Below are 27,478 nucleotides of genomic sequence, written 5' to 3' on the forward strand. Positions count from 1 at the left end.
CCCTTTCTCTCTGTTAGTTAATAAGAAAGCTTTTCATTTTGAGGATTGTATTACCTATTTAAACTAAGTAGAGCCTATGAGTGAAGCAAACTGATCAACTGATTTTGGGAATGGACTCATGACTAGTGTTGTGCTACTGCATTTCCCAGTGGGAATATAGACTTTGTTCAAGAGCTGAAGCTTTATCTACTACAGTAAGCACTTTTTGAATGTATATTTTATTTATAAAGTTCTTATCGTCATTATTATTTAATGCAAGGTAAATAGATGCAAAGCTCTATTAGCAAAATACCACTAAGAATAGCTCCACCATATTTGTTGCAAACAATGCTTTTCAATACTAATGAGAATCTGTTTGACAGAATCTGTGATCTTATCTACTATGAAACAAGCTTTCATCTGAAAATGATCTTGTCAAGCAACCACATTCAAATGGAACTGATGTGGTGGTGAATGTCATGAATCTGCCTATGCATTGCCTTATCTATATTGATTTACATTGACCATATGTCTGAAAATACCACTGCGTGTCTGGTTTAAAGTAACCTGAGCTTTTTTAATCTGCATCATGTATATGGTGATGAGCCTACATGCTGCTATGTAAACAAAACCATCCTGTGGCTAATATGCAGAGTAAGTGAAATATTTATACGGCCATAACAAATATCTTGTAATGAACAAAAAGATGGCGCTTGAAACAACGCCTTTGCACTCACTGTATTTTCATGCATGCCATGATTATAGTTGTGTATTGTACACATTTGACCATTATCATTTATAAGCATTTAAAATTCATAAACATAGCGAGGGCAGAGTTACTGTGACCCACTGACAAGAAGTTATATCTTTCTTTAAAAAAGAAAAGAAAAAAACTTTATTAATATAATTACAAAATTCCAGTTCTGTAATGTCATTGAAATTATTTAAGTTGGACAATTATAAAATAATAATTATTGTAGAAAATATTGTAATTATCATTATTTATATAGACAATTATTAATAAATAATATGCTCAAATATTTTAATTATCTTTATTATACAGAATAATGTTTTATATAAATAAATCTTGAAACACACTTGAAGTATAAGCAAAGCCTTTGAAGGAAGTTTTTAATTCCTGGAAAATAAATAAATCCATATTTTCCAGGAAAACAGTTAAGTATATTCCATACTGTCTGGCTCTGCTTTTTATTTCTATTAAAAAAAAAAAAAACTATTTTCCATAATACTCCTGCACTCCAGATTTTGAGGGTTTTATATGCATGGAAAATACCTCAGTAATGCTGGATCTTAAGCAACAGAGAATTTATTTTGTTACCAAAGCATCTTATCTTGGCCTCTTTCTCTTCTGTATGCTTAATTTGAGTTCTCCACTATAGTTTGATTTGGCATCCATCAGGGCAGACGTTGATTGGAGTGATTGCCCTGTGATGCACTGGTGGGTTGCCCTAGAGGCAGAGTAATGCATCATGCTTACCCCTCTTCACAGAGAGCTAAGCAGTCATCTGGTCCAAGAGCAGCCCAGCGCAGACAGAGACTGGCTCACACCCTGCCAAAATGGGCCGACACCATCTTGAGCTCACAACAACTTTCTTAAACCTTGGCCTTTATTGACGGTATTGAATCTCTACAGAACTGTTGCTTCGGATGTTTCAGAGGATATGAGGAACAATAGGCTTGGGTGTGGTTTGTCCTTAAAATGCCATGTGGCCTCTGTTTGTTGATCACTGTGCCTGTGCACCTGATTCTTATTAAACACTGTTTTGGGGAAGCAAATAAAATGTTCCTGCAATAATTTATTTACAAATCTTATTTTGCTCATACTTCTACCCTTCACCTCTGTTTGACATACAACTGGACGTATTCATTTCGAAGTGGATACATGTATTACACAGTTCACATGTTTTTTTTTTAAGTTAATATACAAAGAAAACTGGGGCTAGATGTCACACGTTTTACTCTAGAGAAAATTCTTGAGAGGCCTATTTAAAATCAATTACTGTATCGACACCCTAAAGTCTTGGCTACAAAAAAAAAGATCTACAAAGCAGTTAATTGCTTCAAACTAACATTATATTTATATTATAATATTATAATTATAATTGTTTTAAAATCATGCTTTTATGTCCTTTTTTTGCACATTTTAACTGCTTTAGACCAACAACACAGATAATCATTACTGTAAAAATAAATAAACAAATAATAAAAGTATTTATGTAACTGGAAATTTTTTAGTTAGGCCTACTGAGATGAAAACCCCTTTGGCAATTCTTCTGTGTGACAACTAGCCCCGGTGTTCTCTACAACGCAGATCGGCTAGCTGTAAATGTATTTGTAGGCTACCCTTTCATTTCATATTCAGTCTTGCGCATATTTAAACCTAAAAAGCCTGGAAAATTAGTGTTTATAAAAACGATAATTAATTATCATAGTTGAAAACCATAAGTCACAGGATTGTTCAGTTACCTGTTCCCACTCACGCACAAATTATTTGCATGCCCCCAAAATGTTGTTTTATTTCAAACGGTACCCTTTGGCTCATTGGATAGCCGGTGATGTGATTCAGGACGGAAACACACATCTGAAGAAATTGGCTGGATGTGATGTGAACCTCCCCCTGCTGCGCTCTGTGTATGTGTGTGTGTGTGTGTGTGTGTGTGCGCGCGCGCGCGTGGAGCTAGCGCTGCAGTCACCCGTCAATGGGACACTCACGTTAAGGACTTTTTGTGGCTCCTTCGCGCGAAACGTAAACACTGTAAAGTTCATTTTTTTTAGGAATCAAAACACTTTTGCCTGTTCATTGTGAAATTACACTTATGATTGACAAGTATGGGAACTACGCGTGGAATCGTTTGGGGAGACATCGCGGTGCTCCTGCTTCTCCTGTCTGAAGGTACGGATTCACTTCATAACACTGATGTCACCTCGAGCTAAGTCTAGGCTATTTAGCCCTCTTTGTTTGGGGTAAATGACTGTGTTGAGAGCTAGAATGAGTTTACTATTCAGAGGCATTACTTGAGCATTACACTTGTCGTATTTTAACTTAAAAAATGCCTCTAATGTGCATCCTTCAGTGTCAACACAGGTGGGGCTGTGTCTCAAAACTGCTCTTTTTCCAGTGGACCATTTATATATATATCTTTAAATATATATTATGAAGCCTCGTAATTTATATGACTAGATCTATACATACTGAAACACAGTAAGCTACGCAGACTGTGTTTTCATGTTCAGGTTTTCTCAATAATTGTTTTGATTCATGGAAAACATTTACTTTGGTTTATTTGTTGAAAAATCTATTATTATTCCGTTTATTTGTTGAAAAGTGTATTATTATTATTATTATTATTAAGTGTATTATATAAAAACACTTAGCTTTCTGGAAATTATGAATTTAATTCAAGTAATAAAGAGCAAAGTTCTGTATTTCAAACTTTTAATAAATTTTTCTGGTAAATCGTAAATTTTGTGAAAAACATTTTATTTGCCATTTTATGTACATTTAGTTATGCATCCTATTTTCTGTGTAACTACTGTATATGCTGGCTCCGAACAACAGACAATACATCTGTATATCCAGGGGGTCTGCATCTGCCCCCATTCACAGACCACTGCTACTGGAGAAATGTACCAGACAGTTTTGTCGAGGCAATCTGGTGTTGAAGCCAAAATATGTACAACCCTAATGTGCCACATGGTTCTTGCAAGCAATACGCATGTCTCTATACGTCATTATATTGTAATCCCATTAAAACCCCTCTGCCCAACTGTACTATCACTCCACTCTCAAAATAACTGGAGTTAACTAGAGTCGAACATGTTCCTGAATAGATCTTAAATCTCAGTGTGTGGCTAGTTGCATTAAAAAGGAATGGTCACATCGCAGCAGCTTGAATATAGACCGAAGTGGACCATAACAGAGGTTTCACAGCTATTCTGGTCATACGGAAGACATTTGGTAGTGTGTGAATGCAAAAGTGTTGCATTTGTCTTCGCTCAATAGTGCTTCCTGAATGGTGTTGATGGTGGTGAGGTTATTTAATGATGACTAAATGAACATTAGAGTCAAAAGTGCCAAACCATAGATGCATTCTGATGTTAACTGAATCTCTCAGTCTAGATTATGATGGGAAATTGCATTTTAATGGTCTTGTTGACTCATGATTCATCTGTCCAATAAACTACCAGGAATTGTACAATCGAAACAGAATTTCCTGAAATATGTTGTTATGCAAGTTTTTGTGTGGCATGATTAAATTGACGGGGAATTGTGATGCTTATTAAATCACTTGTAATTAAGTATTTAAGTAATGAAGTAAACTAACTATATAAAACGTGTTAGTATACAGGAAAAACAGGCAAGTTTTTGTTGTAAGATGATACTCTCATGAATCCTTTTATTTATTAATAGGCATTATTTGTCATTTTCAGAATAGTTTTACTTTATATATTGATGTTTGCATGTATGTTTATTTATTTAAATATTTTTTTTTTCTATCCAATTTTCTCTGGGGCCATTGATGTTGTAGCTGTCGTATTTTTCAGTGTGAGTTTACTTTTTAATAGATCATTCTCAACACTTTTAACTCACCTTTTTTAATGTAGCTTAAATTAACATTTAAATGAATTTTGCCTTGCTAATCACCAGGTGGTAAAGAACAATATGATTCGATTTCATCCTACTGAACAGCTCCTGTTTTAACCTTTGTTAGAGATGATGGGGAAGCACCTTGTTTCTTTGCCGTGAGGAAAAACAAAAGCCTGGTGCCGAGAGGTGGACAGAGGGCAGGTGTGCAGCAGGTGTGCTCAGCTCTGGGCAAACACATTGTGTTTGTCTTCCGAAAGGAAAATACTGCCAGTAAAATAATAGAGTACACAGCTCTGATAACAGATGAGGCTTAAAACCCCTCATTAAAGACACAGGATGGTTGGCAGCGCCTCTCGCAAAATGGATCTCATCTATTTTATGACAAGCCATCCCATGAAAATGGATGATGACAAAAGCAATGGGTTTTGCCCATGCTGGGGATACATGTAATCATGTATCTCTGTCTGGTGTCACCACACTTTGATGGTTTGACATTTAAAGGACTTTTTTTTTTTGGCAGTATTAAACAGTTGTTTGTCCTTGAATATAGTATAAAGATCACAAGCTCTTGTTTGCTGTTGATTAGACCTCAAGTTTACTTTCTTGGCTTTCTTACTCGCATTATTTTCTTTATTTAACATATTTTTCATAGTGATGCCATAGAGAACCTTTTTTGTTTCCCAAAAACTCTTCAGTTAACAGTTTTTTTTTCTTATTGTGAAGAACATTTAAAAAATCTACAAACCTTTAGCACAATAGAAAGGTTACACGGATGTTAATTGTTATTTATGGAACCAGATGCCAACAAAGAACCTTTAGAACCATCAATTTAGAAGAACAATTTTTGGTTTCCCAGTGAACTTTTGCGTAAACCATTTTTCTTAGTGTGAAGAACATTTAAAAAATCCAAATAATCTTTTACCACTATATAGAACCTCTTGCGCAGTGGAAAGGTTCTATGGATGCTAAAGGTTCTTAATGGAACTATGCATTTGAATACATAACATTTATTCAAAACCAGGAAACTCTGCCAGTCATCAAAAACATGGTAGCAAAAAAAAAAAAAATCAATTAATCATTTTTTTGTCAGTATCATCTGTGCAAACTGTTTCTTTTTAGCAGTGAATGTTGCATTTGTAAAAACAATGTTTAAATTAATGAACGACTAATAAGGTGATGAGCTTCTTTAATGAAGGAGAGTGTGTGCAATTGATAAGCAAATATATCATTTGACCTCTAAAGTCACACAGCTGTCTATAGCTTTCCATCACACCAGTTGTTTGCATAAAATAAGTCCAGACCCCATGTCATATATTGTGTGTGAGGCATTGATTTGTGGATACACAGCTTTGCCCCTGTTACTTTATCTGTTGGAGTGCCATGGCTTCTGACCTCTAAAGCCCTCACCCAAGAAGTGTTTCCTAATGATCAGGCCACAGGAGAACAGCCATCCGATGGGAAGTAACATTAGGGAATCAAGTTCAGACCATCTCACAATGCTTCCTGCATCAGCACAATCATTTTCATCAACTGTCATGGCAGCCCAATAAATCTAATTTAATACATTACAATGTTTTATTTTGGATTTATTGCATTAAATGATTTAGTTTAGTTTGTGTCTTGAGCAGTGTATATAAATCCTGCCAATTTCCCCTTCGTCATCTCTACTTTTAGCATGATTGGAAAAACAGATTTGACGTTGGGACTTACTTTTCTTATTCTTTCTGTAGATACCCTAAAGAAAAGGAGAAAATCTAGGCCAAATCTTTCATTTGATTTAAATCTTTAATGAAGCTCAATGACCTAATATTATAACATGTAAGCTAAATTTAAGACTGTATTTCTTTTTAAGATTGTAAATGCATTAATTAAACAGTTAAATATAAAGCAAAAGTAAGATGTATTGTATCATAAACACTGAATAATACTGATACGTTGAAATTAAAATACTATTAAGTCAAAAATATTTATCTGAACTGTTTTTTATCAATGATTTATCTCTGTATCATTCTAAATGCATTAGAATACACCATCAAATGTAAACTGAAGGGTTAGATCAGGTAGAAATAGTGCCTTACGAGTAATTTCAGTGCACTGATGCCATTTCTTGAATCAGTGTCATAATAAAAGCTGTTGTCCTCATGATAATCCATTGTACATGGACATTAATGAATCTACCAGAAACCACATTTGGACTGATTGCCCAGCTTTTCTACCTATTGGAGTCGCAGCCCAGATCCTTCAGTTAGTTATGGGTCACATTTCCACCCCGTGCATCAGTGGAATCTAATTTGCTTTGGTGGAAGGACAAGAAGACATTGATTGAAATTGTGCCCCAAGGGCGTTTGGGGCTCTCGATTTCTACATGGGTCTTTACGTGTTATTTTCTAGTGGTCATCGATGCATGGTGTGTTTGACTGATCATTTACAACAATGAGCAACCAACACAACTGCTTAGTTAGGACCTAACTGTCCTCGTTTGGCCTTTGGTGGTGTGTTTGGAGGTGGAAGGGTGCTGAATTGTGAATTGCTGCCATTTTGAGATTCATTAATTACCTGAAATGAGTCAGTGGAGTCTCAACTACAGATATAACCAGATATAACCTTGGCATTAATATGGAATCCCTTTCACTGAAACATTGGTCATTTGCTTATTTATACCCGATCTGACCTTTAAATTGAGTTTGGTTTGATGTAATGAAATATATTTAGCTTGTTTCAGTGATAAGTGAATAATATTCTGACTTGAATAAAATCAATTTATTTACATTTTAGGTTGCATTTTTTTCAGTACATAGTCGCTTTTACATTGCACTTTTAAAATGCAAGACTTAGCATTTAGGAAATGCCAGCTCTTGATGACCTAACAGCTCAAACTCACTAGTCCATGTAAGTTCATCCACTGGCCCATTTCAACCATGCACTGTGAATTTTAAGACTCAGCAGGTAGAAGTCATAAAAATTGTGAGTATGCGTTTGAAGCAGTGGAGGGAAACACTTGCTGAGTAATGAATCACACTTGAGGTTATTTCAAAATATTTTCCAAAAAATGAAAGAGGAACAGAAAAAGAGGCCTTCAGGTTTTGTTACAGTGTTTAGTCTAATCTTGATTGTTGTTTTGTCTCTGTCTCAGGCTTATATTATAGCATTAAGTGAATAATGTTGGTAATTGCTTATCGTAATGATACCATCCAAGAGAACATGTTGTTCGAAGGTCCCTCATTTATTAGCTCTAATGTCCCATCCGATCCCAAAAGAGATTATAAATAAATACAAACATACTCCCTTTCCCACAGGAGATGTGAAATTAGATTACTTTATGACGAACGTCCATTCCGTGCTTACGTTGATGGGATACTGAATTACATTTCTGACATTGCGTTTCTGATGATGATCGATAATATTGTAATTGTTTCATAACAGCTTTAGATATACACTTTAGATATGTTTAATTGTACTCTTTTCTGATTATATTATAAGAAATCTACTATGTTGCATTTGGCTAATACAATAATGTGTACTAACTGTATGATTCTTGTCTTTTTAAACCACTCTTCTCAGTCTCGCATACTGAAGAAAAGGGACCCGTGCACATTAGAAATGAGGGGAATTTAACCATAATAATCAATAATAATAGTCCCGTATTGAATTATAGCGTAATTGGCAGCCTTTTAGTTAATTAAATCGCTGTGGTCACAGAGTAATGATTCTCATTACTATATTATAGAGATGAAGTCTTAATCATTTTGCTTAGTAATTAAGTATGTTTACTTTGATTAGTTGATTGGAAATTAGGGAGAAAAAACTTGCTTGGAATTGGCATAATTTTTATACATGATTTTATATATTTTGTATTTGTTATGATTTATTAGACACGCATTTAGATTAATTTTAATTATTAATATTTTCTAATTGTTATTATTATAACTTATCATTTATTATTTTTAATTATGAATATGTTCAAAAATGAAGGATGCTGCTACTAAGTAGTAAATACTATATTCAGGCTGGACTTTTATTTAACATATATGCAATGAGAGCATGTGACATCGTTACATCTGCTTAATGCTGGATGGTTATCGGCTGAATGTGCATGGCTGTTGATTAATACTGCTATTGATTGGCCTGTTACTTCTCAGTGTGGTCATCACTGGGGACAAATCTGACCTTGGCCAAAAGGGCAGGGGCCAAGAGGCTGACATCCGCATGCTTTAAGATGATACCAAAAAAGTTCTAATTGTCAAACTGAATCATTATCAAGATTACACTACAGTGATATTTACAGCTGTTGTAGCTGCAGACATGAAGCTAGATGGGAATGCTAGTAATTGCAACAAACACATCCCTGTGTTTACATACAGCATGTCATGAATGAAGCTCTTTGAGGAGTAAGTGGATTATAGAAAGTGGATTGCTCTGACTGCAAGCTTGTTTCCGCCTTTTGACGAGTTCAAGGAAATGGCAAGAAAGACCCATGCACTCTTCCAGCACCCATGATCTCATAGATGGTACATTTCTATGGCGGTGTGCATGTTGAGCTAATTGAGTTCCTGTCTTTGTGCAGCCCGGTCCAGAGGTCATCTATCCATTAACCTTTTCTCGCGCTGAGAGATGTTGCTTGAAAACATGCAGGCCACACCACTGCAGAGATTGACGCCAATTCAGGTCATCGTATGTCTGTTTGATTTCAAATGAATGCTCTGAAATGACAGTGGATTTATTTATATTCAGAACTGATGGGTCGTCGTTTGATTAGATTGTTGCATCATCAGAAATGTTTTAAGTAGCAGACTCAAGAGCCTCTCTTGGTTAAGATGAAGAGAGCTGGCACACCTTCTTTTGACCCATAACAACACTGAATGAACCGCTGATGGAAATTTTGTGCAGATGTTTCATATAATATCTTATTCAAAATTAATATGACACATGATTTCGGTTGTTAAGCTTTTGCTGTCTCGTTTGTGCGTATGTGCGAGTTAGGTTCAAAGTCAATTTGCCTGTGAGCTGTAATCAATATGTCAGATTGCTTCATTGTGTTTACAACCATGATCCATGCTGTGGGGCCAATCGATCAAGTGATCAGTCATAACTCCAAACATCCACCCTTCTGCCGTCACCTTAATACTCGCATAATGCTCATCCACGTGTCACATCCTGTTATACTTGACTTACTGAATATCTCATGTCAATCTTGTGATGTCACAGAACCATTCCTGCTGTGTACTGCTTTTGATTCTGTGAGTTAATTAGCTTGATATAAACTGCTTTCTGTTGGCTTCCGGCCTGGAAATAAATTGAATTTGGAATGATTCAAATCAGTTGGATAGCTGTAGTTTGCAGCTGCCACACCACAAAAGTTTGAAACTCAAATCACTTGAAGTTTGCTTAAGATTATTTCTTACCTTGGCTAGGACCACCAAAACACTGATTATCGAGCTCAAAAGCTTTTTGGAAAGAGTAACAATTTGAAAGTTAATGGTTTTCTTTAAATGCTTAATATGAAATGAATGTACATACTGTACATATCCTGACAAACATATTTAAACTTGTCCTCATGAAAATAATTTACTTTGTTCTTCATTACATTTAATCACACAACATTTAAGTGAATAATTAAGGTGACAAACTGATTGATACATTGAAATTGCAGTTGTAACAGTGTTGTTAGAGCAATTTATTCATGCTTGTTGGATCCTTGTCTACATTTGATCATTAATCACTGCAAACATTTGGTTTTGGCCATGGCCACACTTCTTTATTTCTCTCTCTTCAGACTGGAACAGTAGCTTGCTACTTTCTGAATACTCTGTTTACAATTGGCATGATCATGCATTTACATTTGTCCCCATCAAGTAGCTTCTGTATCCAGATAACAGAATTAGTGCTGCCAAATAATAAATTGTAATAATAATAAAAAAATAAAAAAAAAACGAATGCACTTTTATTTACATGTACTCAAACTATGTTAAAAGTTTTAATTTACAAAAAAAATGTCAGCACTGAAATTTGTAGCCAATCAGCTGTTTGTATACCCATAATGGAATGGCCAAACAGAGCAGATCTCGCTCACAACCTGTGTGCAAACAGTGGTGAGTGGAACACCCTGTTCTGATGACACAATAGTTGCAACTATGGCAGCTGAGAAGGCCATTCTTTGTGTTCTTTTTAAATAATTTTTGGAGACTGATGAAATCGTTGTAAATATGTGTTTAATACTGCAACATATGCTTGATGTTACAGTCACTGCCCTTGCTGTCCAGAATAAAAGAGAACATCTCAATTGAGTGAAGATATGTGTGATTCAACATTTGCCTCGCATTAAAGGATGAAAAGACAAACATTTCAGATTAAGGATAATCCACTTCTTACTGCCGAGACTGCGTTATGATCTTTATGACCTTATTATTTTTGTTGTGAGTATTAGGCTTATCATTATTACTTATCACTGTTGTTGTGCTATGATACTGTAAAATTCTCCATTATATAATCAGAAGGGTATAGAAAAGTGTATGAAAGTGTCACTCCATAATACAAAAGCAAAATATATCAATAGGTATAGTATTTTTATATTGCATTAATCAGTATTTAGCACACCTTCTTAAGGAAAGGATATGGACCAGAAGACATTGCAATTACGAAATGGTATTTAGACAGACTTTAATAAGTTCCAGATCTATACTTGTGCTCTTATTATTTTAGTTATTTTGCCTTTAATGTAAATAAACGTGCAAATAATATACTTGCTCTTTTGAATTTATTTTAATGTTAATTACATTGTGCGAGCTTTCTCTTTAATACCACATGGTTTATATACATGTTGCTGCTGATTGGGCTAACATGTTTGACACACCCACCAAAAACATATCTCAATCCCAGTTGCACACCGTTTGCAGGAAACATGTCGTTGAGCTTGAACTTGCCCCAGTTTTGTTCAGCACATGCTTTACTCGCAAATTTACTCTTTGCACTCATTATAACTAGTATATTGTATACACGACATAAATAAGAGAACTTAGACATTTTTAACAGACATATTTTGGAAAGTGCTCTCACCGAAGAGCACAACAGCTTCAGTGATTATAAAGAGAGTACTCTTTCTCTTCATGTGAAATGCTAACGTTTCTTTAAAAATAGGGTGGCCATATGTGCCATTTATATGGGACGTGTCCTGGCCAGGATTTTTATATTGCCTAAAATATCCAAAGTAGTTTGACCACTGATATAATTTAGTCAAAATAATTTGTTTAATAAAATGGCATCACAACATTATAATGTACAGTACAGTATTAAAATTGATATTTATTTAGAGATCCGCTAAAGATGACAGTGTCATTAAATTATTAGTGTTTTTGAAAATGAACTTTGAGTGTTAGATGACTGCAAAGGTAATCTGAATGAAAAAAAAATAGAGGAAATTACTGTAGCATGCACATATGCATTACATATCCAATATGAGCTGATATGTGGGCTACTTTTATAGCAACCAATAATAATAAATTAAATCTTTAATGCTGACTGATAATTTATATGGCCCAGAGTTTTATTGCATTTTTTATCCACTTCATTGGAAAATGTATAACAATGTCAACTCTTGGCTGTCTGATTAAATAATGAAAAAAATCATGGCTTTAATTACTTTATTCATTATGGTTTATTCATCACACAGAAAATAATGGGTCAAGTTGAAAGCATTGCATTTTGGGATACGGTGTTCCAGTGTGCACTGTTGCATATAGTACGTTTAAAAGATATTCCACGCATACAGAAAATATACCTACTGTGCATAGTCTAGACTGTGGTACAGTGTATAGAAATATTCGGATAAGTGCTCAACCTTGCCTAAATGCTTCTATAATTTGTGTAGTTTTCAGATGTAAAAATCTGTCAGTCATGATCCCTGAGTTCTATAGTGGAACACAAAGGCAAGGGGTTTTGCTTATATTACAGTGTGCTTAGTCTGGGAATCCTTATCCCAGGAGGACCACACAACTACTCCAATTTCATGTGTTTATTTAAGTACAAATTAAAGTAAATGCTACCTGTGCTGCACTGAATCTTAGACTGACATAGCGCTGCTAAGCACTCCACCTGATACACTGACACTGGATGATGAATGAGTGTCACAGCAAATGCAGTGGCTTGTTCAACACAGTATCTGCATCAGCTAAGATTAATGCTGCCATCCCTCAGCTCTCCTGCGGCTATGGTTTATGAACCAAGCACACAAGCCTTACTTTGTACTATCGACTTTCACTGAAAGATGCACCTGATATACAACATGGATTTCACCTTACACAGCTTAGACAGCTTCTTTTAAGGCGATATTTTCAAGTTGTTGTTTTTTTTTGGTTCAGGGCCTGGTAATGGCACACCTGTTACAGTTCCATCACATCATATTATTTTTTTAATAAATTGCTTTATGCATTATATAAAAATTAAATGGCCAATCGACTTATTTTCTAGGTAGAAATATTTAGTACTGCAACAGGAAAATAAGGTGGGACATATCAAATATCTTGTCCTTTTTTTATGTCATATCCTTTAACTGGAAGTTAGCATCCCTTGACAAAACATATTTTTCCATTGTTTTTGTATTGCTATTGCATTTTCGATTCTTTAGGAAAAAACAAGCTCTGTGAACAACAAATGGTTCCCAGTGAGTCCCATGACTCCCGTTTAGCTACTAAAGACATGTTGAAGCTTGGGTGTATTAGTAATGTATGCAATGGAATAAAACATGAAAATATTCGTTTTTTGTAGCCACACACACTATTTCAGCCAGTAAAAAAAAAAAAAAAAAACATTGACAGAAAACTGGAGCTGGGAGTGCTAATATGGCTGGGTTTTGGACTAAAAAACGACTTCATACCTCAGGACTCAGCGTTTGCTATTCAGGTGATATTTGATCATTTCCATTCTACAAAGCGTTTGATTGGATCAAGATTTGAGTGATGATTTTATGTTCCATTTCCCTGCATGATAAATGTAAATGTAGAAGTGTGTATCTCTATCTGTTAAGCTTTTTAAGCTAGAAATCCACTACAAAGCGCAAAAGTTTAATTTTGAACACATGAGGTCTTCAAAGAATGTTTTATGTCTGCGAATGTGACTGGCGACCCCATAAATAGAGGAACACAAACCAGTTCTGTGTTGTCTTTGTTTCTTGACAAGGCATTTAATAAAAAGGGTTGTAGTGTTCCTGACTGCGTCTCCATCCTTCAGGAAGGTTGGCCACATTGTATCCATCAATCCGGCCTCCTGTCATCCCAGCACAGCTAAATTAAATCAATGTCTGAAACCAGAGACAAGGCTTCAACTGCAGCAACAGAAATAGAAAATCTAGTTTTGCTGTCTGCTAATGATATTAGTACGTTCCTAAGTGGCCGCCCACCGTCGTCGGACAGGAACACAGGAGAGATATAATTACAGCCTGAACACTTGCATCTCCATTTACTGGTAAAACACATGGGGATCTTACAGTGTTTTATAGATTACCCTCCCCCCCACCTCCATCCACACTCGTCCTGCAGGTAATGATTCATTTCTAGGCAGTATTATGTTATCCACTGTAATTAAACTTCCCAAGGTGAAACCAAGGAGAACCGGAGACCGCATCATATTGACCATGTGAGAAATTCATTAAAAGACCAGTGTCAATGTCATATGAGCCGCTGTTTCATTTTTCGATGACAGAGGAGCGAGGGCTATTTCAACAGAAAAGCGGATGTGTTTAATGAGTTCATTGTGTAATCTGTCTACTTGTGTGGACGTTTCTGTTGTATAACATATTTGAGATAACAAGCTGATCAATAAAGGAAGATTTTATAGAGTTAATTGCAAACTACTGAGTGCGTCACGAGGTTAAATTTGTTAAAAATAATAATAATAATTTAGAGAGATCACCAATCCATTGTTCCTTCACCAAAATGCACTTGCACAAAATATCTGTAATAATTATTTGAAGTACTTTTTTCTTTCTCTTCTTTCTTTCTTTCTTTTTTTTTAAGAAGTAGAAGAAGAGGAAGGCAAAATTAAAGAAATATGCAGTGATATAAAGTTAAGCTCAGTCAACAGCATTTCTGAGGTATAATGTTGATTACCACAAAAACAATCATTTGGACCTGTCTTTCGTCTTCTTTAAAACAAAAAGGAAAAAAATATTGATGAATAGAAATATAAATGACATTTTTATTTTTTGTTTAAAACTAAAAACAAATGTATTAATTGCGCTGTAAAGTTGTCATTTTTATGGTCATTTTGATGTAAAGTTTTAATGGCAATGGAAAAAGGAAAAGGTTTTTAAGCAATTGAGTATATTTTTATTTATTTATTTTTTTTTAAGACGGAGGAGCATGAATTTGATGTTGATTAACCTCAATTTGTATTGAACCCAAAATATTGCTTTAATGTTGGATTTGATTAAATCGCTCAGATTTTTTCGTTTGTAACTGGTGTATTGAGGATAAATGAATGAATGTCCACAATGCACGCAATGTGATATTTCATGTGTATTTTGGACAGGTTCACTTGGACTATATTTTCCTCAAAGACTGTACACAGAAAGCATCTACGTGGGTCAGCCACAGGGATCACCAGTCCTTCAGGTCCATTCAATGCGGGAAAGCACTACAGAGAGGCCCTATTTCACCCTGTGCTCTCATAGAGACACTTATGCATCATGGTTTCACATGGATGTGACAACTGGGGTCCTTTCAATGAACAAAACCCTGGAGTGGAGCGACTTCAGTAGTATACGTGAGTTTAACACAGCTATATTTGTTTGAACGCTTGCCTGTATGCCAGTTTCTTCTGTTTAAATTAATATTCTGAAGTTTAACTCTTGTAATGTTACTCAATATTTTGCTGAAATATCACTTAATCTAGTACAGACCATTAATGTAAGTCATACTGTCTCCAGTATCACTGAAAGTTTTGTTCTTATATATTAAAGTCATATTTATTTTTCAGTGCAATGTAATGCAATTCTGTACATTTCATGATAGTGTCTCTAGAGAACCTTGAGAGTTGAATAATTGGGATGAATGCCCCTCTTGTTAAAAGACACATGTCTCCTGATGTCTGTCCTCCAGGCAGCAGCTCGGTCAGGTCTGTGAAGGATCTCAACCTGAAGGTCGGAGTCGCTCCAGTGCAGAAACAGTTTTGCCACTTCCTTCCCACAGTGGAGGTCAAACTGGTGTTCATTAATGACACAGCGCCCTCCTGTGGTCAGGTCGAGCTGAAAACATTGTGTTTCCCTGACAAGGTTTCAAAACCCCACATCACAGAGAACCGTATGCCCGGGGCCCTGCGGCAGCTCCGGCGCTTCACACGCATGAACATTTGCCCCAACTACACCATCACTTATGGAGTGGAATCAGGTACGAACCAAACCCAGTGAAAATGTCAAGACTTTTTGCATATCACAGTTCAGCGAGATTCATTTTCTCTTGTCCCTTGTATTGAATTCAGTCTCTCCAGCTCCATTTGCTGTTGACGACTCCACTTCAGAACTGGTGGTCACGGCGGCCGTGGACCGTGAGGAGATGGAATCGTACCATCTGGATCTAGTGTGTATAATACAGACAGAAGAAAAGCTGGAGAAGTTCTTCAGTTCTCTGCACGTGGACATCTATGATGAGGACGATAATCCTCCTTACATGAATGGGACTGATACTGAGGACATCAAAATAGAGTTTAACCGCAGTGAGGTCAGTATCAGGCATTGTAAACACAACCGTCTCAAATCTTCATAGCCTTCTAAGGATCGTACAGTGCTCTCCATAAGTACTGGAACAGTAAAGACAAAAGTGTTCTGTTTGCTGTGGATTCAATAAATCTGTAATTATGATTAAAAGATGAATATGAGACAAAACTACAGAATGTCACATTTTATTATCGGGTGATTCAACACAAAGATGTTTTGTGATCTGATGTGAGCATGAGTCTTGGAACAGTTGCATCACAGGTCTTTCTAAGTGTTCAGCTGTGTTCTGTTGCATTCATTCTTCAGATATTAAGAGCAGGGAATGTGCCTTATCAGTTATATCCATTGCTTCTGCATTCTAAGTCTTGAAGTCGATGACACACAAACCAGGATGAAGACGAGGAAGGCGACTCTGAAAGAAAAGCAAGCAATTTGGATGCTAAAAGAAAAGAGGAAGTCAATTAGAGTTTTAGGAAAAACAAAGGGCATGGAGAAATAAAGAGTTTGGAAACTACTGGCAACATCAGCAACCAACGACGACCTGATCGGCTGAAAAAAACAACAGTAGTTGATGTCAGACAAATCATAAAAGCTGTGAAAATGAACCATAAAATACATGTCTATAAAATCACCAACAACCTCCAGAAAGCTGGGGTGATGCTCTGACAATCTACAGTCCGCAGGAATTGACACAAATCTACAGAAGCTACAAAGCAAGATGCAAACCTCTGATCAGCACCAAAAACAGAAAGGCAAGATTCTTCACAAATGTGAGCCAGTAGAGTTTTGTAGCTGAGTTGATGGACCGATGATACAAAGATTAACCTTTATCTAAGTGAATGAAAAGCAAAAGTGTGGAGAAAAAGGGTACTGCAAATGATCCTAAGCATACAACTACATCTGTAAAGCTTGGTGGAGGTGGTGTCATGCCATGGGCATGCATGACTGTCTCTAGAACAGGACCTCTTCATTTTAATGATGGCTTAATGTATAATGGCAGTAGCAGAATGAATTTGCAATATTAAAGAAAAGACCACCAAACTCATTAGAAAGCACTTCATATTGGATCAGGACAATGACCCAAAACACCCTGCCAGTTCAATCAAGGACTTTATCAGGCCAAAAAATTCTAAGTCTGAGATAGCCCAAATCAGTCTCCAGATTTCAATACGGTTAAACATTAATTTCACCAGCTGAAAAGGAGACTAAAGACAGAAACTCCCCAAAACAAGCAACAGCTGGAATTTGCTGCATTAAAGGCTGGGGAAAAGCATTTCAAAGCATAAGACCAAGAGTCTGGTGATGTCTATGGGTTGCAGATTCACTGCTCACTGCTGCATGCAACTAAATATTCGTTTTTAATATTTTACATCTGCCTTAAATTCAACTGTTCCATATTTGCAAATGTCTTGACTCCACAGCAGAGAAAGCAGTTTTGTCTTTACTGTTCCAATACATATGGAGGCACTGTATACTGTAAAAGAAATATGAATGTATTGAATAATGGTAGTCTGTTCTCTTTTGTAGGGTACTGTCTATGGAACTCTGTTTGTATACGACAGGGACACAACGCCCGTTTATCCCACAAACCAAATTGAAAATAAATTAGTTGGCACTTTAATGACAAACGACATCTGGATCAAAAACACTTTTACTATTGAACACAAATTTAGGGAAGAAAGAGCCATCTTTGGAAATGTCCGAGGGACAGTCCATGAATACAGTGAGTACAAAAATGCACCATAATTGAATAGCTTTTTAACATTACTTACTGAATTGTCCTTTATTCTGTTTTCTGCCCTTAGAACTGAAACTTAGTCAGAATCTGTCTGTGACAGAGCAACGCTCATTTCAGTTGGACTACCTGCTCAATGACACCACTTTCCCAGGCCCAGAGGGAACAGTGCTATTACATTTCAATGTGACTATCCTGCCGGTTTCTATTCACTTCGCCAATGTCACCTACTTCTTCACTGTGTCACCGAAAGCAACAACATACTCCCAGGTGCATTAATTATGTTTTTTAGTTATTTTGAACCTATGCAAGCAGGAGTAGTGAAGTGCTATTGTAAATATGAAGGATTTGTTCATCTGAAATTTTAAATTTGCTGATAATATACTCACAATCCATGCACATACAAATCCATAATACAAAAATGACTTGATTTTTTTGAGCCCTGTTGGTGTATGAAATAGCTATAGATGGTTAAATAACCATGAGAAAAACTAAAACCATCACAATTCACAAATATCAATACATTTCTATGCCCCGTTTGCATTAGTGTTTTTGTTGCTGTTTTTTTATTTGAAATTTCTCATATGATAAAAGAAATAGCCATTTCATTTACAGATTACTCCAGACGATTGACACTAGTGTGTCTTTTATGTCTTTTTCAGATCGGAAGTGTCTGTGTGGACAACTGTCTGAAGTTTAAGGGCATCGATGTCACGTATCAATTAGAGATCGAAGACAAGAACATCTCTGCTGAAGCTCAGTCATGTTACAGGGCTGTTGGCCTCGCACAGAACCCGAATGAGAAGACAGGTTTGCTCTATGTGAACGACACAGAGGTGCTACGCAGACCGCAGTGCCAAGATCTGCAATATGTAGTTATTGCAGAGGAGCAGAAGAACAAGTTTCAGGCCAAGACGCAGCTCGTCATTATTTTTGAGGGTAAAGGTAAGGTCATTAGCTCACAGGAATGAAAGACAGTGGTGAATGCTACAGCTCTTCATCCAGGTTTTTCCTAACTGATTGTGCCATATAGCAGATCTCATGAGGCTGGATGAGCAGCGGGTTCTGGCTTGTGCAGAAAAGAGACAGCGAGGGGAGTGTGAGGCGTCTCGAGGCCTGGCAGCCCCGACAGGCAGATGCCAGTGGAGACAAAGCAGAGATACAGGTTAGACACAATGCCCTTGAATCCAATACACTGCACTTACCATATTACTGTGGTGCTGCTTTTATCATTCGAAAGGACAAATTGTGTCATTGTATTACCTTTGTAGGAATATCTCCAAATTACTCCACCTGTTCCCCTGACCTCCGCACGTGTCCAGATGGTTACTGTGATGCCATTGAGAGCAAAAACATATCCATATGTCCTCAGGATTGCTCCAGTGAGAGAAATTGTAGCTTTTATTGTGTTTTTTTGTGGCTTGTGGCATTTAGTATTACAGTAATTGTAACAATGTGTCTTTTTGTCAGGTCAGCCTGTAATCGGGGGTTACGAGAGGGAATTGTATGGAATCAGAGCTGGACATGGGACCTGCTACTGTTTTCCAGAAAGGTGCTTCTGTGAAAAGGATGAATTAGAAGGTGAGCTGATTGATTGTTTTGCCCTTCAGAAGCTACAGACAGTATTTACAAGGTTCCCAGAAGAGAAAATAAGTACTATTTACCCCAAACATCAAATTCTAAAACTTTACACACTGCAGCTCTTAATGGATTGTGTTTCCTTCTTGAGCATCAGTGAATATTTTCACCTATTGTAATATTTTTTAACAGTCTTTAGGCTGCTACTAGTTGAGTGCAGCTGCAGTTTTATTCCTCGCTTGTAGGGGGCAGCCTTAACCTCGGTTGAGCACAGATAAATGTAGTAGCTTAAAAGAAGAAGAGAGATGGCTACCCTTTGGTAATGTGCTTAGTAGCAGCTTTTGAAAGTGACGTGACATTTAGCCAAGTATGGTGACCCACACTCAAAATTTGTGCTCTGCATTTAACCCATCCGAAGTGCACACACACAGCAGTGAACACACACACACAGTGTGCAGCCATTTATGCTGCGGCGCCCGGGGAGCAGATGGGGGTTTGGTGCCTTGCTCAAGGGCACCTAAGTCGTGGTATTGCCGGCCCTAGGGTTAGGAGTCAAACTCTCTAACCATTAGGCCACAACTTCCCTAAAATTTTGAGCTGATCTAATATGTTTGGGGAAACCCTTGTTGAGAAACATTTGTTTCATTCTCATCTGTGAGTTTGATTACTTTGTTTTATTCATTTATTCATATAAGAGTTATTGATCAGCCACTTGGTATAAAACAAAACCTACAGATGAAGGGGTGGTAATATTATAATAAGATCCTCTTTCTACATCCCAAGGGGAGTGAAATCTGAGCAGCTCTTTTTTTATTTATTAAAGCCTTCACAGAAAGGCTTAAAAAAACAATTTACTGGGTTGCTCTTTTTTGGCGTTTTCTGGGTTAGTAGATGCATTATAGCACTAGGCACACAAAAAGTCCTTTAATACTCTGTGTTGTTACCTGGATAATCAATGATTTTTATGTTTTGTGATAGTTGTTCATGTGTCCCTTGTTTGTCTTGAGCAGTTAAACTGCTTGCTCAGTGAAAATTGAAAATTCCATATTCCTTTCAGTTGAAATTATAGAAAATCAATACACATTTGGCGCCAAACAACAATGATAATGTCAACCAAATGCTGCCAAATGTATCAAGCATAAATTTGGGGAAAAAAAACTTCTACAAACAGAAAAACACTTAAATTATTATTCTGCCTTATCACTAAATAAACACAGTGGGTGGGGGGGACTATAGTTTTACCATTCTGTTTTTGCAATCGACAATGTTGTACCAGAAATGTCATTGCGAATGTTCACTGTTCTGACTTTGGCTGCACTGACACGCACAGAACACTATTTAGAGTCCCAGCCTCAGGGGAGACAAGAGAGCAGTGGAATTATTGATTCTTTACTGTATATTATGCTGCTGCCACACATATTTAATATACATGTGATTTCTTTCACAGTTTTTTACCTTCACAGGCATAACCTTCCGTTTTTGTAACTTATGTGTGTTTTTAAACTTGTGTGTATTTGACAGTTAAAGTGCAATAAGACAAGAAAGAACTTTGTTTAGTACTCATTGCTTTTTTTGAACGTGCGCTTCGGGTGTGTGTGCTCAGAAAACCATGTATTAGAAGTTTCAACTAATAAATGCATGATTTCAGCGGGATTAGCCTTAACCTCAAAAGATGTTTTTGCAGAGTATCGGAGTCATGAGCTGTAAAGACACTGCCCTTTTCTTGAAAAGGGGGCGGGGAGCAGCAGCTCATTTGCATTTAAAGAGACGTACGAAAACAGTATGTTATCTCCTTCTGTCAAAATAGGCGTTTTTAAAATTATGTAATAAATTATCTGTGGGGTGTTTTGAGCTGAAAGTTTACAGACACATTCTGGTGACACCTGAGAATTGTTTTACATATTGTGAAAATGGACATAATAGGTCTCCTTTAAGAACAAAGGGTATGTGCATTTTTTATCTGGTTCATTTATATAAATTTGGTTATTTTTTCTTGAGGACAATCTGTAGAATATAGTTGTTAAAATGCAAGCAAAATTTAATTGCCAAAGAAAATGTTATAAATCCATTGCTTTGTTTGTTATTGTTTTTTCAGAGTTCTTTTGTAATGACATGTGCAAGACCATCATTGCAACTGGTATCCTCCTCTCCTTCATTATCTCCATCATCCTGTCCTCGTACTTTTTCCACCGTTATCACAAGAGCACACCTAAGCCTCCCATCGCCTCAGCTGAAATGACTTTCCGCCGACCAGCCCAATCCTACCCACTCAGTTACTCAGCGAATAATGTTCGACGAGCTTCTCTAGACTCCATGGAGAATCAGGTGGCCATTGAAACCTTCAAAATACCTGTAAGTCTCGCTCATTGTCTTTACTTAGTTAATTCATGCATGTTGATTTTTTTGGTATAAATTGGAACTGATTCATCAAATTATTATTAAAGAGATTGTTTGATGTGTAACGGTTTTTAACATTTCTGTTACTAGGAAGATCCAAAGTGGGAGTTCCCACGAAAGAACCTAGTGCTGGGTAAGACTCTTGGAGAGGGAGAGTTTGGAAAGGTTGTGAAGGCCACGGCTTTGCGCCTCAAAGGAAAAGCTGGATACACTACAGTTGCTGTGAAGATGTTGAAAGGTATGCAACTTAAAATTAGATTTGGAGGCGGATTTGATCAATCACTAAAAACTGGATTCATTTAAAAAATATCATAAATCATGCATTTCTTTACCACAGATAACGCATCTCACAGTGAGCTTCGAGACCTGCTGTCAGAGTTCACGTTGCTCAAGCAAGTTAATCACCCTCATGTAATAAAAATGTATGGAGCCTGCAGCCAAGATGGTAAGACATTTTAGTAAAAAAAAAAAAAACTATGTTTAATGCAGCATGCATTTGTGTTTTCTGTTTGCCCTGTGTGCTTATGCAAGATCATCTGTTCAGGTCCATTATATTTAATCGTTGAATATGCCAAGTATGGCTCACTGCGAAACTTTTTGAGGGAGAGCCGGAAAGTTGGACCAAGTTACATGGGCAATGATGCCAACCGCAACTCCAGCTACTTGGAAAACCCAGATGAGAGAGCTCTGACCATGGGCGACCTCATCTCTTTTGCTTGGCAGATCTCCAGAGGCATGCAGTACCTGGCTGAAATGAAGGTCTGCCAGCAGTTTAAGGGATGTCTATCACAGAATATATAATGTTTTAATAAAAATGATGTTATAATGAGAGAAAATATGTTTAGCTTGTTCACAGAGACCTGGCTGCCAGGAATGTGCTGGTGGCAGAGGGAAGGAAGATGAAAATATCTGACTTTGGTTTATCTCGAGATGTTTATGAGGAAGATTCATATGTGAAGAGGAGCAAGGTGATATATTTTTTTTTTATCTAATTTGTTTCGTTTTAACTAGTGTGACGAGTCAGCTGCCTCCTCCCTGATTGTCACCGGCACCCCGTCCTAAATCGCCGCCCTTCACCAGGCTCCCGACTGGAGTGGGTGTGTGAGAGGAGGGGCGCTGGACGAGTCAGGGCTGGCGGCGTGTGATGGGGCACACCTGAAGGAAGTGGAGCCTCATTACCGCCGCTGTTTAAAAGCCCAACGCGCCTCTCCTCAGGAGACCGGTCTCTTCCCCGTGCATGCACACTGGTGTCCTCGTGGGTCCAGGAAGGGTGCGTTGAGGGACTCCCGCGCCACCAAGACGTGAGCTGCCGGACCCGCGATCCGGATGGGAACCGCACCCGTATACACGGCCGACGGGCCAGGATGCCGGGCCGTCCATCCCCTACCAGCGCCGCGGCCAACGAGAGAGACGCGGCCGCTAGGAGAAGCCGCCGCCCCTCGCGCCCCGGACCAAGGAGGGGAGCGCGTGCGGCCGCCGGACTCCGCCCCTTGCCTGGACCCTTCCTTGATGAACACTGCCCGACCTACACAAATCCCGCAGCACAACGAGGACACCAGATTCCCTGTTATTTTGGACACTTTCCACCTTTTGGCCACTTTTATTCCCTTTGTTTTATGATTTCTGTTAATAAAAGCCTCTCCGAGGCCTGACGCCACGCCCACTGTGTCTGTCTTGTGCTCCTCCCGTGACACTAGTTACACCCTATGTTTTACAGTTGTTTGAATATTTGTACTTTAGAAAGCTTTGGATGTCTCACATGTGCAATGCAGTTTTACATTTGTTAGACTTAATAGTTTGTCATAATATGCTCTCGATTTTTAGGGTCGTATTCCTGTTAAATGGATGGCTATAGAATCTTTGTTCGATCACATCTACACCACACAAAGTGATGTGTAAGTTATGCAACATGTTTCCATACAGACAATCACCAATTCATATTTACCATGTCTGAATACATTAAAATTGGGTTTATAAATCACTCAGAAATTGCTAGTAAATTTCACAAATAATTACAAAGCAATGTCAAGTAATACATTTAATTAAACATTAAATGCAATATTTTTACTGTGAGGACTTATTCCATTAAAACTTTACAGTACAATCTCTCTCTGTTTTTTTGCATTAGCTGGTCTTTTGGTGTCCTCTTATGGGAGATTGTAACTCTGGGTGGAAACCCCTACCCAGGCATTGCTCCAGAACGGCTTTTCAACCTTCTGAAGACGGGCTACAGGATGGAGAAACCAGAGAACTGCACGGATGAAATGTGTGTTTAATAGTTAACATCAGCTGAATGTGTTCTAGATTTAAGAGCTGAATGAACAAATCATTTTCTAAAACCACCATGTTCTGTAATGTAGGTACAATCTGATGCTTCGCTGTTGGAAACAAGAGTCAGATAAGCGTCCCACTTTCTCAGACATCAGCAAAGAACTTGAGAAGATGATGGTGAAAAGTCGAGTAAGAGCACCAAACAATTTCTCTCAATTCTCTAAATGTGAAATTAAAACAATGGATGAACTGTCAGTTACTCGACTCAAAAAAAAAAAAAAAAAAAAAATATATATATATATATATATATATATATATATATATATATATATATATATTACATTAGTTGCTTAATGTTAGCATAACATTATATATATATATATATATATATATATATATATATATATATATAATGTTATGCTAACATTAAGCAACTAATGTAATTTGACAGACCGCTTTCTAGTCAATGAGGTTGACTAGTGAATCAAGTAAAAATGCAAAAAAAAAAAAATTCACATGAAATATGTGATGTTACACTGAAGAGTTATATATGGCTAGTCTTATTTTCATAACTGTGTGTTCCTTCTCCTCAGGACTACCTGGATCTCGCGGCCTCCACACCGGCAGACGCCCTGCTATATGACGACTCTCTCTCTGAAGAGGACACACCCTTAGTGGACTGTAGTAACGCCCCTCTCCCTCGATCCCTCCCCTCCACTTGGATTGAAAACAAGCTCTATGGTAGAATTTCCCATGCATTTACTCGATTCTAATACAGGGAACAAAATCAGTTAATGTTTTTGCCTTCCATAGGAAGTGCTGTGATTGTGCTAACGGCATGGTTGCCACTGACTTATGTATACTGCTCGTGTTTTATAGATTCACTTAGTGCTGTAGTATCTGGATCTAAGGATCAGATATTTCATCTGGACCTGCTTCCGATGTACTCTACTATTTGAAATATTCATTTTAAAAAAACATTATTGTACAAGTATTATTACTACTGATAAAAAGTGAATCATTTTCATATATACACACACAACTTAACATGTATTATGTTCAGTTAGGGAAATATATTAAGATGTGTTTCCTGATTTGCATCATGTGTGAATTTTCTACTGGTTTGCAGCGCTTTAGGTTAAGTTTTACATTTGAAACAGGTCCCGTGTGCTCTGGATGTGCTCTCTCTGTAATATTCTGAACATATTACAGAAAATGAGTGTTTACAATAGATGGAGTCAGTTCTGAAAGGAGTAAGGCTTTTGAATTAAACTCTTCTTGTAGATCATATATCAAGATATGCAGGACTCTGTTAGCTCTCCCCATACTGATGGCATTCATAGTAAGCAATAAAACGGCCAGCAGTAAGGCAGTTGCTATGCATAAGACTCCTTGATGTCAGTATTCCTGGGAGCATACAAAAATTATTCATTTAAAAGCTTATACATAAAATGGCAAAGACAACAGCAGTCACAATACTGATGTCATAGAATAGACCATGAATGACCAAAAAACTATCAAAAGGACCAAAGAATGATTTCATGCTTCTCCCACGAGTCATTAATGTTTTTTATTCTGTTAAATATTAAAAAAGCTGAGGTGAGTTTTGTTTGAGAGCCTTACTGTCTGGACTTAATGCTTCCTCAGTGCAGAAAAAATGATATGTTCTCGTTTTTAGGCATGTCATACCCGAACTGGCCAGAGAAGAGCCCGGTACCGCTCAACAGACTCGATGCCACTAACCCTGTCTTTACAAGATATGCCAATGATAGTGTTTATGCAAACTGGATGGCTTTGCAGTCTCCCGCAAAAATTGTGGACACGCTCGATAGCTAAAAACGCAAACCAAAATCAGTGGTGGAAAAGACGTGTGGGCTGGGGAGATGTGTATATTTATATGATACTGTATATATGTTGTTTGATGATAAAGTCGGTTCCCTTTTATTTCTGCTGTTGTGTAGAAGATGGAATTGCATAAAGCATAATTCAAGCAGCTCATAGGTGATTGTTACCACAAGGCCCTGTTGGCCGTGTTGTATCACTGCATGACTCTGTACAGTTTAATGTCCATGTTTAAGTGCCTGTGCCGCTTCTGTTAGAAAACACCAGTTATAAATGCATGACCGAGGCAATCTTGGTCCCACTCCAGGAATTAAAGGGAGCTTCTTTACCATCACCTACTGCAGATGTTCGCCGCAAATATTGGACATGTTTATTTGTTTCTTCTTGGTCATGTGTCAGGTTATGACAATATAATTACTTTTAGTTTTTTAAATATTGATATTTTTCTCTGTGGTAAACCATGAGTTATGAATATTGTCATAACAGAGTACTGATATGATTAATTTAATGTCATATGGTGATTTAATTTTCATTCCTTGTAAAGACATTATTTGTGCAACAATAACTACAATACATAAAGCTGAGTGTGATTCCTCATTACGTTGTCAAAACATTACGTTTAAATCAATAAAACTGTTAGAAGATCTCAAGTTCATTTCACGATGTTCATTTCTATGTGTTTTATGCTATTTCATTCTCAGAACTTCATGAAAAAGCATAGCTCTAATTAAATACACAAGCAGATTCAAATGTGGTAATATCCTGACATCCTAAGGTTTGAGGCATGGAACCCATGACACATTCTTATACTGTGAGAAACAAAAATGAATGAATGAACTGAAAAGGAATTAACGTAACAAAGTACCCTGTGTAAACGTAACTTACATTACAAGATTCAAGATTTTTATTTGTCACATACATGGTTATATGGAGAACATGTGACCAGCAGTGAAATGTAAGTCAGATCCGCTCCAGGGACAGTGCAATTATTAAAGAATACAAACGCAAGAAAAGTATATATAAATATGGTATGGAAAAAGTAAGATAAAAAGAATAAGATGTGTAGGACAGTGTATAAATATTGTGAGCAGGGATGTACAAGAGAAGAATGTGCAAAATATTATTGTACAGGGTATTTACATAGCAGGATTAGAGGTAGTAAAGAAAGTATAGAAAATGATGTATGCTAGTGACAATGTCAGTATATTAAGTATCTTACTGATAATTAAGTGAAGTCATGTAGAAGAAGCTGAATTTGAGTTTAGGGAGCCTGGTGGCCTGAGGAAAGATCAGTTACTTAATTAAATTAAATGGAAATGGGAAGATTTATTTAAATTAGGTAATACCAAGATGTGACACACGT

At 37.1% G+C, this 27,478-nt stretch overlaps 1 protein-coding gene across 3 annotated transcripts; it reads left to right on the forward strand.

Moving 5' to 3' along the window:
• Nucleotides 1-2,658: 2,658 nt before the first annotated feature.
• On the forward strand, nt 2,659-26,755 carry LOC113056958 (proto-oncogene tyrosine-protein kinase receptor Ret-like). Of its 3 annotated transcripts, none has more exons than XM_026223923.1 (20): nt 2,659-2,893; nt 15,110-15,343; nt 15,679-15,966; nt 16,058-16,296; nt 17,820-18,015; nt 18,098-18,297; nt 18,690-18,972; nt 19,061-19,192; nt 19,299-19,409; nt 19,498-19,608; nt 21,701-21,957; nt 22,093-22,240; nt 22,340-22,447; nt 22,547-22,761; nt 22,848-22,970; nt 23,827-23,897; nt 24,131-24,268; nt 24,363-24,462; nt 24,867-25,014; nt 25,952-26,755. In XM_026223923.1, exons 1-20 carry the CDS (start codon nt 2,830-2,832, stop codon nt 26,107-26,109), a joined length of 3,324 nt encoding a protein of 1,107 aa, XP_026079708.1. In that variant the 5' UTR covers nt 2,659-2,829; the 3' UTR covers nt 26,110-26,755. The 3 variants fall into 3 exon arrangements, with proteins under 3 accessions (XP_026079708.1, XP_026079709.1, XP_026079710.1); XM_026223924.1 differs by having other exon boundaries at nt 19,064-19,192; XM_026223925.1 differs by having other exon boundaries at nt 24,867-26,094.
• Nucleotides 26,756-27,478: the final 723 nt, after the last annotated feature.

The sequence above is a fragment of the Carassius auratus genome, chromosome 38, assembly GCF_003368295.1.
Source record: "Carassius auratus strain Wakin chromosome 38, ASM336829v1, whole genome shotgun sequence".
Lineage (NCBI taxonomy): Eukaryota > Metazoa > Chordata > Actinopteri > Cypriniformes > Cyprinidae > Carassius > Carassius auratus.

What these genes read in the sequence shown, in the direction of transcription:
- LOC113056958 (XM_026223923.1), top strand. Translation starts at nt 2,830, where the DNA reads ATGGGAACTACGCGTGGAATCGTTTGGGGAGACATCGCGGTGCTCCTG. An exon ending in GAGCGACTTCAGTAGTATAC is followed by an intron (nt 15,344 to 15,678) that starts GTGAGTTTAACA and finishes TCTGTCCTCCAG; the next exon opens with GCAGCAGCTCGGTCAGGTCT. An exon ending in GAGACAAAGCAGAGATACAG is followed by an intron (nt 19,193 to 19,298) that starts GTTAGACACAAT and finishes TTACCTTTGTAG; the next exon opens with GAATATCTCCAAATTACTCC.